This window comes from Cicer arietinum, chromosome 2 (genome assembly GCF_000331145.2).
Source record: "Cicer arietinum cultivar CDC Frontier isolate Library 1 chromosome 2, Cicar.CDCFrontier_v2.0, whole genome shotgun sequence".
Classification (NCBI taxonomy): domain Eukaryota; kingdom Viridiplantae; phylum Streptophyta; class Magnoliopsida; order Fabales; family Fabaceae; genus Cicer; species Cicer arietinum.
The window spans coordinates 52,440,515-52,453,989 of NC_021161.2; the positions used below are offsets into that span (position 1 = coordinate 52,440,515).

Sequence of the window (13,475 nt, forward strand, 5' to 3'; positions counted from 1 at the left end):
AATATAAACTCTTTAAAAACAAAAATAATACATCTAATAACAAATTCTACAACATTCAAATTAATAGTATAAAATAGTAAAATATTTATAAATTTGATAAAATTAAAGTGACTGAAATACCATACATTCAGATTTACAATATTGAATTGGTCTTTTATAGATCGAAGTTAATGTATTAATTTAAATAAAATGAACATTGTATCGAAACAGGAAAAAAAAGTTACACTTAATTAACGAGATAACGAAAAAACATAGAAAAATAAATCTATATAAAAATTATTTATTTATGTAAAAGAATAAAGGAAAAACGATGCACAAAAGTGATTTCCAACTGAAAAAATGAAGAAGAAATAGATGAGAAAGAAGTGTGACCACCCAATTTGTTTTTATTTTTTTATTTTTTTATTATGTTCAATCTAACTTATTTCCACCTCTAATTTTAACTATTATATTTGTTTTAATGGTACAAAAAATCTATATGATTCAAATAAAATTTATTTATTTTTTAAAATAAGTTTTTTTTTAAATATCAACTTAATTGAACTAAACAAAATTATTTAGTTGTTGATTGATTTGGTTTAAATTTTTTGAAAAAATTATACCAAATCATCTATTTTTTATTTGTTGAAATATATTTTCTTTTTAAAATCCAACCATTACATCTAATTCTACTATTATTCAATCTTACAAGACACAAAATCTAATTTTATTTTTATGAAGACGTGAAAATTTATGTAGTTAGTAACTAACTACTAACCACCACTGCTACTGCTACTACTGGATGAAAAAAATGCGACAGATATGACCGAAACGAACGGTATTATCAGAATAGGAATGACAATGAGTTCTCCCGTCGTTTCACTTCCCGTCGTCTCAACCACATCAAACGACAACACTCAAATTCGCGTTGCTTCGAAACAGAAAGAATGGAACAAAGCCATAAGCACAAGCATTCGTTCTCGTCTCAGTAAACTATGCCGACAAGGCCAACCCCACCTCGCTCGCCACCTCCTCGAAACTCTCCCCCGCCCCTCCACCGTCGTCTGGAATTCTGTCATCATCGGATTCGTATGCAACAACATGCCTCTCGAAGCTCTTCTCTTATACGCTCAAATGAGGAAATCCTCACCTCATATTCGTTTCGATCCTTACACTTTCTCTTCAACTCTCAAAGCTTGTGCCCTAACCAACGACGTTGTTACCGGTAAAGCTATTCACTCTCATTTTCTTCGTTCTCATTCAAATTCAATTTCAAACCCTGGTCCTAGTAGAATTGTTTACAATTCTCTATTGAATATGTACTCTTGTTGTCAACATGATTATGTCCTCAAAGTGTTTGCTGTTATGCGTAAACGAAATGTCATCGCTTGGAATACCTTGATTTCTTGGTATGTTAAGACCAATTGCTATCATCAAGCGCTTAGTGCTTTTGATACTATGATCAATCTCAATATAACGCCTACTCCTGTTACTTTTGTTAACCTCTTCCCTGCATTATCTAAACTCGGTGATTCCAGAATTGCCCACTTGTTTTATGGATTTCTTCTCAAATTTGGTGATGAGTATGTTAATGATGTGTTTGTTGTTAGTTCTGCAATTCTCATGTTTGCCGATCTTGGTTGCATGGATTATGCTCGTAAGGTTTTTGATCAATGTTCTAATAAAAATACTGAGATTTGGAATACTATGATTGCTGCTTATGTTCAAAATAATCTCCCTGTTGAAGCAATTGACGTGTTCATTCAAGCATTGGAGTCAGAGGAGGAGGAGGGTATATGCGATGATGTAACTTTTCTTTCTGTTATTACTGCTGTTTCACAGCTGCAGCAAGTCAAATTGGCTGAGCAGCTGCATGCATTTGTTGTAAAAAGTTTGCCGGTTTCACCGATTATAATTCTCAATGCTGTAATTGTTATGTACTCAAGGTGCAATCTTGTTAATACTTCGTTTAAGGTTTTTGATAAGATGTTAGAGAGGGATGCTGTTTCGTGGAATACCATAATATCTGCCTTTGTACAGAATGGTTTCGATGAGGAAGCGCTTATGCTTGTGTGTGAGATGCAGAAGCAAAGGTTTTTGATTGATTCTGTTACCGCAAGTGCCCTTCTTTCTGCAGCTTCTAATCTTAGGAATTTGTATATTGGAAGGCAAACTCATGCATATCTGATTCGCCGCGGGATACAGTTTGAGGGGATGGAGAGTTATCTGATTGATATGTATGCAAAATCCGGCTTGATTAGAACTTCTGAATTGTTGTTTGAGAAGAACTGCTCTAGTGATAGAGACCAGGCCACATGGAATGCTATGATTGCTGGTTATACTCAGAATGGGCTCAATGAGAAAGCTATTCTCCTTCTTAAAGAGATGTTGGTGCACAAGGTACTACCAAATGCAGTGACCTTGGCATCAATTCTTCCTGCTTGCAATTCAATGGGAAGCATGGGATTTGTTAGGCAACTTCATGGATTCTCCATACGTCATGTCTTGGAGAAAAATGTTTATGTGGGAACTGCCTTAACCGACACGTACTCCAAATGTGGCGCAATTAGTTATGCTGAAAATGTCTTTGTGAGAACACCTGAGAAAAATTCGGTCACATACACCACAATGATGATGTGCTACGGTCAACATGGGATGGGTAAGAGAGCTCTTACATTGTATGATTCTATGCTGAGATCTGGCATTAAGCCCGATGCAGTTACTTTTGTTGCCATCTTGTCTGCTTGTAATTATACTGGATTGGTTGATGAAGGCCTTCAAATATTTGAATCAATGGAGAAAATACATAAAATCAAGCCCACAATTGAACATTATTGTTGTGTTGCAGACATGTTAGGGAGGGTTGGGAAGGTGGTTGAAGCCTATGAGTTTGTCAAGGGATTGGGTGAGGTTGGCAACACAATGGAAATTTGGGGATCTCTTCTCGGGGCTTGCAAAAATCATGGGCATTTTGAATTGGGAAAAGTTGTTGCCAAAAAATTGCTAAATATGGGTACGGAGAAAAGGATGGCAGGATATCATGTTCTGCTCTCAAATATTTATGCAGAGGAAGGAGAGTGGGAAAATGTTGACAGAGTTAGAAAGAAGATGAAGGAAAAAGGCTTGCAAAAGGAAACGGGATGTAGTTGGATTGAGATAGTTGGGTTTGTAAACTGCTTTGTATCTAGAGACGAGAAGCACACTCAAAGTGATGAGATATATAATATGTTGGACAAGTTGACTCTGGACATGAAAGATGCGGGTTACAAGCCACTTTACAGCTCAAATTTTAATGATTTTGGATTCTGATGAATGAATCGAATAATTATTACAAGTTTTATCAAAGTGAGATGTTGGTTGCTTTATGGTGGGCAGTTGTCACGAAAGTGAGTTGCTTTCTTGGTTAAAATAGTCACAGGATCAAGTATAACTGATGATAGTCTCATGACCTGCATAATTGTATCGAATGTTCACCACAACAGCCATAGGTTTGAAACAGATTGTAATTGGTGAACAAAAGAATCAATTCATGTATTTATATATACATAGGATTATGCAAACTCCTCTGTTATAATTACGTTACATCTAGAAGTGCCTAAGAAGGCATGATGAGTGGCTTAATTTGACACTTCCAGATAAACTACACAATTGTACATTGTAACATTTAGCCTCTTTACTTTGACATGTATAACTACCCAATGGGTCTGACTCCTGGCAAACTGTAAATTCAATGGTGTATGTATAGAACAGGATACCATGTATGCTGATAGCCGTTTATATTGGAATTGTACCATTATACAAGTTTTGTTTGTGACTACTGTATTTGGGTTTTGTTGATGCTTTTCAATTGCATGGCATATTTAATTTAATTTAGTCTCTCAACCTTGGGGTTTACAGTTCAGGCTAAAATCATTTATTCCATTTCCTTGCTTTTTGTTGTAAGTGATGTTCTCGATATTCTTCTCCTTCAAGATGCACAGATATTTCGTTTTGACTTGCATTGTTCTTCTAGTTTGATTTGACCGAGCTATTATGTTTCACTCCAAGGTCTGTTTTTATTCTTTTGAAAAATCATACTCTCTGTGTCTCTGCTTAAAGTTTTGCATTACACTGAAACATATTGATACAAGTGTGAGCTGTTTTAGATGCTTTTGTTGAAAAATGAAAAGATTAATAAAACTATGTGACAAATTTTGACCTGCAGAGATATTGAGAGATAAAGATTCCACCATCTTTTTTTTGTTCCTAACATCAGATTCCATTACTTTTAGTTCCTGTCGTCACATTCCATTACAAAAACACTTACGTGACTGAATGAGGTTTACATACATGGCACCTCTAAGTAGGGATTTTCTTAAGGTAATTTCGCATCTGCTCACGTTTTTGCTCACAAGGTGTAAAATAGACTATTGAAAGCTGGCTTTCTGTAACATATTTTAGTCAATGTTGTACGGCCACAAGTTATCATTTTTTTATAACAAATTAGTCTTTAACTTTCTTTTGGTGTCAAGTTCGTCTTTTATATTTTTAAATATTTGCATCGATGATTTTAATTTTAAACCACCAAAATTGAATTATTATATTCTCTCAAAATTTTCATTAAATTCATGTAATTCTTAAAAGATTTTGATTGCAGTAATCATAAAAACATAAATTCTCAATCAATTTTTAGAGATATAATTAAACAAAAGAGAATTCAAGTGATATACATATTAGGTTCTTGAAATTAAACATGAAATTATCTTAATTCAGATTATGAAATCATATGAAAATTTATAATGTTATGTATATGACCGATAACAAAACTCATAATAAAATTTTAAATTTTTTTTAACTATAAATGATTAAAATGAAATTATGACTAAAAATAGTTTAACATTATAAAGTTTACAAACATAGAGAATTAAACTGTTACAAAAAAAAGTTAAATGATAAATATGATGATTTCGTGTAACTTAAAAGATTACTAAATGCATATTGCCTATAATATCAAGTTGTAGGATACAAACAAGAATTGTATTATTTCACATTGGATTGATCTATGTAGTAATTCAACTAATACATACCCTCCAACCATTTTGTATGTGGTTAGTAGCATAATTTCAAACTTGATTTGTAATATAATCAATCAATTGACCTAAGTAAGTGTAGGAAGATCCACCTTCTAACAATACATTCCTACTCTTTTGAGACATCTCTTTCACTTTCTTTCGTACCTCTCCATCTTTATCCAATACACCCCTTATTCCCCTCTCGATCTTGTCAGCATCTAAAAGATAGTTACGTCCGATATCAAACTCCAATCTATAATCCAATGCGATCTCGACGGCTATCTTCAACTCACGTACAAGCTCAAAAGCATTGGTCTGTTGTTCAGCAAATAGTGGCCACGTGGCAATAGGCACACCATAATATATACTTTCCAACGTTGAATTCCAACCACAATGTGAAACGAATCCTCCTGTGGCTTGATGTGCTAGTACTTGAACTTGAGGGGCCCACCCAATAACCCTTCCAATATTAGCCGTTCGATCTAAGAACCCTTCAGGTAAAACCTCAAGCATTTGAGAAAGAGTATAATCAGAGGGCGGAACCATAGTTCCCTGCGGTTGGGGTTTACGTAGGGACCACAAGAAGCGGACCCCACTTCTCTCAATAGCAAGCGCGATCTCTCTAACTTGTTCCTCATCGAAAGTACCCATGCTCCCAAAGCAGAGGAAAACTACCGAAGAAGGAGGTTGATCATCGAGCCACTTAATGACGTCATCAGAGTCAACATTTGACTTGGGGTTTAATATGGGTCCCACAGGATATATGGGTAAATCACGTAGGGTAGGATCTTCTAAAAATGAACGAACAGCGTGAGGCTCTAGCTCATGAAACGAATTTACTATAATGCCACTGGCTTTCTTAAGGCCATTACCATATTTGATGAAAGACGATTCCCATTCCTTACGGAGCACTAAAGTGGGCAACGTGTTTGTAGCAACCGGGTTAGCGAAACTCGGTATATCCAACTCATCTTGCTGCAACAGCAACTCAGTGTCTTGCTGTTCCCAAATGGTGTGAAGATGAAGCATCAAACCAAGGAAAGCAACACCCGAAGTGAAGAAGACAAGAGAAGGGACACCTAACTCGTTGGCAACATCAATCATTGTGGTACAGAACATGTCAACAACGAAAGCAGCGAGTGTTCCAGTGAGGTTGGAAACAGCTTGTTTAACGTTGGATTTTTGTGTTTCAACGAGAGCACTTATGGAATTACCTACATCAGAGGTGGAGGGAACATGGGTAGTAGTTTGAGGAAGGTTGATGACGTGGAGGTTTTCTGATTCGGTAAGTGAATAATTAGTTTGTTTTTCAACGGTTTTTGGGAAATTGATGACTAAGACAGTTATATTGAGACGGTTATTACGGTTGATGAGAAGGTTGGCAAATTCAAGGGTGGAGATTAGATGTCCTACACCTGGAGAAGGGATAAACACCACTTCTATTTTCTTCATAATGTTCAACACATACACTTTCACTTACACAACTAAATAACTATAGCTAGAACTTAGAAGCTTAGCTAGCTCATGTTAATTATATATATATATGAGTACCTTCACTTCCCCATAAAGCAGGCTGCTATTACTAAATACTAATTACTTTCCTAATATTTGGATCCTGCAATTTTTTGTGGTGAGCAACGATTGGGACACCTGAATCACTCATTATCTTATCATCTTGGTAATTGCTTCATATAATAGGACAAGATGAAACAATGACACATGTTGCCGTGTCCAACATGGTAATACTCCCATTCCATGTTTATACACATTCAGAATGCAATAATTATTATATCCTTTACAAAAATCATTTTATCATTCTATAATCAATATTATACAAAGTAAAATAATATTTTAAAAATTATGTATATAGTAATAATTAAAAGATACTGTAGAAAGAAAAAAAAGTTATTTTGAAAAATAAAAATATTATTTATTTTAGAACAAATTTTTTATTTTTGTAAAATGACATTCATTATGAGATGAATGAAGTATTACATATTTATTGACACATTTCTGAAACATATCCCACAAATCAAACATATGTCTCAAGCTTTTTTTATTTTTTATTTTGACACACTTTGGACACTTCTCATACACATCTAGACTAATACTAGACATCTTTTTAAAATGGCTTTTAAAAAGTAATATATTAACATTTGAAAAATTCTTGCATATGCGCATCTTTTCAAATAATACACTCAACTATGACAACCATTTCTAACTTCAAGGTAAAAGGCCAATATATCATGTTTAGAATTTTTTATAAAGAAATAAATTGTAAATTTGATTTCTGAAATTTGATTTTGTGATTGATAGATAGGTAGAACATGGTCCATGTGTACTAGCAGGAACAGGACTGAGCAACACATGTCTGTCTCTATCTTATTTTTTGGGTCAAGTCGTCTCTTTGTCTAAGCATGCATATGACTATGAAGTTCACCTCTTAATTGTGGATTGTTTTGGAGACTTTTCAAATCTGAATTTTCAAATGTATACAGTTGGAGACTTTTCTTTTGTCGGTACACTTTAAATTAATACGTGTACATGTACAGTAGAAATCCTCAAATAATTAATATTGCAACAATGTTGTTTTTGCTTAATTCTCTTATTGTCGAAACAATGGATCCTACCCTTAAAATATTTTTGAGTACATACTTTAGAAGTATTTGATATTTTTTATTGAACACATTTTAGAGATATATTATCGATACGATGAAGAATGACTTGATACATTTTCATTGGATTGGATATAGATGATGAGACAATTAGAACCTTATATTTTTAAAACTTTCTTTTCTTACATATATTTTTTTGAAGCGTTTTCTTGTTATTGCTAAATTACAATATTCATTCATTTGTTTTTTTATTTTATTTTATAGATTTAGCCTTTATATTTAAAAGAAAACATATGTTGTTTTCCTTAATCTTTATGTTTTTTAAAGTGTAATTCTGATTTATTTATAAAATATGTATTATTTTCAATGTCTAATATAATTTTTTGAAATAAGCATCTTATCAAATAATTAAAATATATTAAATAATTAAAAAACCACAAATACATAAATAAGCATCTTATCAAATAATTAAAAAAAATCAAATAATTTAAAAATACAAATAATTAAATAAGCATCTTAGCAAATAATTAAAAAATATCAAATAATTTAATAAGTATAACAAATAAAATAGTACCTGAAATAGAGATAAGTATCCTCTTCGATGCAGGCAGTGTACCTTCTTTAAGATAGTCATATAAAACAACAAGCGCAGCTGATCCCCATGCCCATTTACCACAAGTATCAAGGTTTTGAAAAAAAAAAACAAATATTTTGCAGATGCAAGGGTACAAATTTTATCAGCTAGAATGGTACACCCTACCAAATAAAGTAGGTATACTCTCGCTGCACAGTCGTATCGTCCTTCATGAAGTTGCTTAAAAAATACAACTTTCAATCACTCAAAACTATATAAGGCACCTCTATTGGTCCTAGTTTCAGTTACAACTTCATCATAATCAACTCCCAATAACTCAACAGCAACATCATTTGTCAAATTTTCATTGACATTAGCGGGAGGTTTGAAAAACTGTCCATAACATGAGATGCTCAAAAGACCATTAACATCGTTAAGAGTAATAGTCATTTCACTAAATGACAGGTGAAATGAGTTAGTCTCTGCGTGCCATCACTCAACAAAAGCAGATATCATATTACCGTCAATCATGTGCAAACTACATTTTTGCATAAGACATAATTCAGTTATAGTAATCCAATGATCTATCTGAGCAGATAATACATATCTAATATCAATGAATTTGTCTTGCTTTTTGCCATTTGAAACAACCTTTAAGACACGTCTATCATGTTTAATTAAAAATAACACACAATAACTTAAAATCTAAATATACAATTATTTCATTCAAACCAGTTTTGTAATAACCTAAAATCAACTTACGTCTATCCTAAAATCAGTTTTTATAATAACCTAAACTACAAATATATTAAAATATACATATTATGGTATATTTTAATAGGTAACAAAATAAATTATTTACTAACATTTCCATTTCACACTTTAATTGCAATATGATGCTCATAATCCTTAAGGACAGAAAGATAGTAAGGACCTCCAGGAAATATAGGTTCTTTAGGCTGCTGATGATGCTCATGTTCAAACTGGTGTTGCGATCATGTTCAAACTGGTGCTGCGATCATGTTCATCATCAAACGCATGATCTTGCTGGTGCTATTGATCATGTTCTTCATCAAACGCAAGATCTTGCTCAAACTCATGCACCTGCATTTCTTCGTTCCTCTTTCTTCTTTTTTCAACTGCAGCTCTCATATTTGATTGTGTAGGAGGTCGAACTCGTGAATATTCACCGTTTTTGCTCCTCACTAAAAAGTGGAATTAAAAAAATGGTAAAAATTATGTAAAAAAAAAAATACAAAATTCCGAAAATTTCAACGAGGAATGAAATTTTCGGTAAACATCCCGAAAATTTCAAATTTCCAGTAAACATCTCGAAAATTTCAAATTTCCGGTAGTTAAAATATAATACCGAAAATTTGAAATTTCCAGTATTGAAAATATCATATTTCAAATTTTCGGGTGGTACTCCCGAAAATCTCATTCCTCATGAAATTTCCAATAAAAAAAAAAACAAAAAAACTTAAGGACTCACTTTTCTGGAAATCACAAGTTGTGGGGGTACGAGGATTTTTCTTTTTTGTTTTTACAGTTTTCTATAGGGTATTTTGGATAATTCAAACAATTTTTTAAAAAAATGGGGTATAGGATTAATTCGGGGAGACAATTTTCAACCTTTTGTTATAAAAAAATCAAATAACAGTAACTTGGTAATGGGCCGAGATCAGGCGGTCCACTAAAATAAAAGCCCACGAGGATAGGATTTATAAATAGGACATTCTCCTAATCTCATTACGCGTAACTTTACAATTTTGTTTCGGTGGGTTTGATTCACTCTCTTTGAATCAATGTTTTAAAAGACAAATTTGTTCTCTTGTTAGGTACTTTCAGAATTTTAATTTCAATATATTTGCATTGTTTTTGTTAAAAAATCCATTTTCTCATGATTATTCAATAACATTCAATCTTCTACTTGATAAAAAATAAATTAAAGAGAGCCTTCCATTTAAAAAAAAATGAAAAGAACACTAAATTTGTAGTGATAATAGGCATGGTGCAATAGAAAATACTAGTATGTAATAAATTAATGATATGCAGCAGCCACATGAAAGATTATGAATTTAATTTCTTGAGTTGTTCCACAAAGGATTTAAATAGTAAGGCTCCATTGTTAATTCCCATTATTCTTTGATACAATGTTATTAAACGTGTATCCATTTCATTATCTTCCATCAACATTGCAATTCCTTCTTCAACATCATTTTGACTAAGCCCATTGAGTCTTAAACCCACCTTCCATATCTCAACAATATACACACAATTCACAAACTGATCCCCAGCCATAGGGTAGCACAACAATTTCTTTTGGAATTCTAAAGCCTCCAATGTAGAATTCCAACCACAATGTGTGATAAAACAACCAACAGAATTGTGTTGCAAGATCTTCGTTTGTGGGGCCCAAGAAACAACCATCCCTATACCTTGCTTCAAAACTCTCTCCAAAAACCCATTTGGTAACCCTTCACGCCAAGTGGACCTCAAAACCCAAATGAAAGGCCTTTTTGAAGCCTCAAGTGCTAGTGCTAGATTTTTCAACTTGGATTCACCCATTGGATTCACCCAACTTCCAAATGAAACATAAACAACTGAATTAGCCTTTTGGTTTGTTAGCCATTTTAAGCAACTCAAATCTTCTTTCCAAAAGCTAAGAGTTTTAGTCAATTCATGAGGCCTACAAATTGGGCCTATAGGCAAAACATGTTGTGAATTACTACTACTAGGTTGAAGCCCAACTTTGGTTTCATTGGGAAATGAATTCACCAAAATCCATTTAAGCTTTATGGATCTTTCCAAAGTTCTCATCCAAAACTTAAATCTCTCTTTCCTTGCACCAATAGTTCCAATTAACCATGGTAGATCATTGGTTGATACTACAGGCAACTCAGGTACAAAGTTAATTTTCCCTTCATGTTGTGGAACTCCTGCCAATACATTTTAACTTTGAATATATATACAGATCCAATTATATGAGATATAAAGAAATGAAAAAAACACAAAGCAAAGCAAAGCTATACCTGTATCAGAGATGAGTCTAGTCTGAAGCATATGAGGTATGGAAGCAATCAATAGATAGGATGAAAGCATGGCTGGCCAAAACCCAGCAGTAGGGATGCCAAACATGCCTGCAGTAACTTGTATGGCCCAAGATGCCAACAAATCAACCACAACCAAACACACTTCAATCCTTTCATATTTTTGAAGGAACTCTTCCAAATGTTTTGGCATTATGTTCTCCATTGCTGATTCAATTGCAAAGAAATCTGGTGTTGTGTCCTCTTCCATTCCATCTACTAAGCCAACCCACTTGATATTCTCATCATCGCTATCAATTATCTTCTTATGAACATATTGAGGAAGGACTATCACGGCTTCAAAACCTTGGCTTACAAAGGTAGAGGCTAAATTTTGCATGGGAGTAACATGTCCCTGTGCAGGATAGGGAATCAAAATCACTATTGGCTTCTTCATATTCAGTATTTGGGTACTTTCCAACCTTAGCAACACTCACTCTATATATATATACACAACATGTGCTCCAAAAGATATATTCAATTAGCTATGATGGAAGATATTATCCGGTCCCCACTAGCTAAAATGCTACTCCATCATAAAGTTGTTCACATTTTCATTAGTACATATCAGGGAAGTAAGAGACATGAGTTAATAAGGAGATTAAAAAAAGTAAAAGTGCCTGGCTGTCACAATCAGAAAACCAGATGCAATGAAGTTGTTTGATCTGTCGGTGTGTGTCTCTTTGATTTCTTAGTGGGAATTTGCCAGAAATTATATGGAATCGGGCGGTGTCAAAACAAATACTTGTACTATATAATAGCCACACAAAAAGCAAACATCCTTCTTTTATTATATTTCTATCTTTCTGAAAAGTAACATTATCATATCATATTCATACATGACAAAAATGCACGTGTTTACCGTGCAATCCATGAATTCATGATATTAGACTCGTGCTTGTTCTTTTAAGCCAGAGGTTGCTCCAAGAAATATGAATGCAATTAAATCGGATTAATAATGGAATTGAAATACTAATCATTCCTCTTCCACTAGCTCCAAAAGCATGCACAACTTTCCAGTTCAAATTATTGACTACTATTTGTGATCTGCCATTGGTTACAACTTCCAAAGATGACAAAAACGTTACATAATTCAATAACTTGTTCTAATGATTGAATTATTATCAACCATAACAGAAACGGTATTTTACATTTTTGTTTGCATAAGCCCAATTACTGAGCCATCAAGTTTGAACATGCCTAATATTGAAATGTGAAAGGTAGTAGTCTCGAAACAATTTGAGATCAAACCAATTGACTTACTTAACACCAACAAGTGCCTCTCCATGGATCTACTATCACAACCTTCATCCATGTCTGACAGAAAAGGTGTTGTAAGCAATGACTTGTTGCTGAAGTCAAATGACAACAAACAATCTTGATCATCATATGATTGAGCTATACTTGTACCCCACCAATGACACATTCCATATAAGTACAATGCGGTACCTCTCCATATACCATTACTATCATAATATTTAGACATCTTGAAATCCAATTTCCTCCGAGAGTTACTTCTAACACTATATATCTCCGACAAAAAAAGAGATTACAGAGTCACTGTTTTTTTATTTTACTCTTCTTTAATTAATAAATTATTGATCATTTTTGTGAATTACAAAGATTATATACTTTAATACTAAAAATGTATATGTGTTTGGGGGCGTACACCACGATTGTGCGTTCATATTTATATTCACACGATGTCTTTTTTTATTTATTAAGTATTTATGCGGAAAAAAAGAGAGAATAAAAAAGACAAAATGTAAAATAATAAATGAAAAAAAATGGTACAGACAAAAAATTAATAGTGATAATGTTCTTCGGTTAAATTTCAAATGCTTATTGATATATAATCTGCGAAAAAGTAATTGAATGTTATCAAATTTTATGCGGTTATATATTCTTACTAAATTTTTGATTATATAGTCGGTCTAATTATTTTGTTAGTATTTCTTTTTATGTAATTAATTTTTCATCATATTTCTAAAACTTAGCCTGACCTCAAAATTTCATGGCCGGATTTAAATGGACAAGATTTCAGATTTTGGGGGAAACATGGAACATGGTCGTACAAAATATTTAACCAAAGTCACTATTTTCAGCGTGTAAATGATATTTGGAAAAACTTAAACATTTATGATATCTTTAAAAAATTAAGGTATTT

The 13,475-nt window shown here is 33.1% G+C and overlaps 3 protein-coding genes across 3 annotated transcripts; 1 reads left to right on the forward strand and 2 right to left on the reverse strand.

The window, feature by feature from the left end:
* Positions 1 to 707: 707 nt before the first annotated feature.
* Positions 708 to 3,796, forward strand: LOC101494970 (pentatricopeptide repeat-containing protein At3g22150, chloroplastic). Its single transcript, XM_012713242.3, has one exon. It carries the CDS (start codon positions 802 to 804, stop codon positions 3,286 to 3,288), a length of 2,487 nt encoding a protein of 828 aa, XP_012568696.1. The 5' UTR covers positions 708 to 801; the 3' UTR covers positions 3,289 to 3,796.
* A 1,185-nt stretch (positions 3,797 to 4,981) lies between these two features.
* UGT71S3 (putative UDP-glucose flavonoid 3-O-glucosyltransferase 3) lies at positions 4,982 to 6,725 on the reverse strand. The gene has a single exon (XM_004491575.3). The coding sequence runs from the start codon at positions 6,480 to 6,482 to the stop codon at positions 5,082 to 5,084; it is 1,401 nt and encodes a 466-aa protein (XP_004491632.1). The 5' UTR covers positions 6,483 to 6,725; the 3' UTR covers positions 4,982 to 5,081.
* Positions 6,726 to 10,231: 3,506 nt separating this feature from the next.
* On the reverse strand, positions 10,232 to 11,969 carry UGT82A3 (UDP-glycosyltransferase 82A1). Its single transcript, XM_004491576.4, has 2 exons — positions 11,252 to 11,969; positions 10,232 to 11,158 (listed from the first exon to the last, which is right to left on the reverse strand). The coding sequence occupies exons 1-2, from the start codon at positions 11,703 to 11,705 to the stop codon at positions 10,290 to 10,292; spliced, it is 1,323 nt and encodes a 440-aa protein (XP_004491633.1). The 5' UTR covers positions 11,706 to 11,969; the 3' UTR covers positions 10,232 to 10,289.
* Positions 11,970 to 13,475: the final 1,506 nt, after the last annotated feature.

What these genes read in the sequence shown, in the direction of transcription:
- UGT71S3 (XM_004491575.3), bottom strand. Translation starts at nt 6,482, where the DNA reads ATGAAGAAAATAGAAGTGGTGTTTATCCCTTCTCCAGGTGTAGGACAT.
- LOC101494970 (XM_012713242.3), top strand. Translation starts at nt 802, where the DNA reads ATGACCGAAACGAACGGTATTATCAGAATAGGAATGACAATGAGTTCT.
- UGT82A3 (XM_004491576.4), bottom strand. Translation starts at nt 11,705, where the DNA reads ATGAAGAAGCCAATAGTGATTTTGATTCCCTATCCTGCACAGGGACAT. An exon ending in TAGACTCATCTCTGATACAG is followed by an intron (nt 11,159 to 11,251) that starts GTATAGCTTTGC and finishes ATGTATTGGCAG; the next exon opens with GAGTTCCACAACATGAAGGG.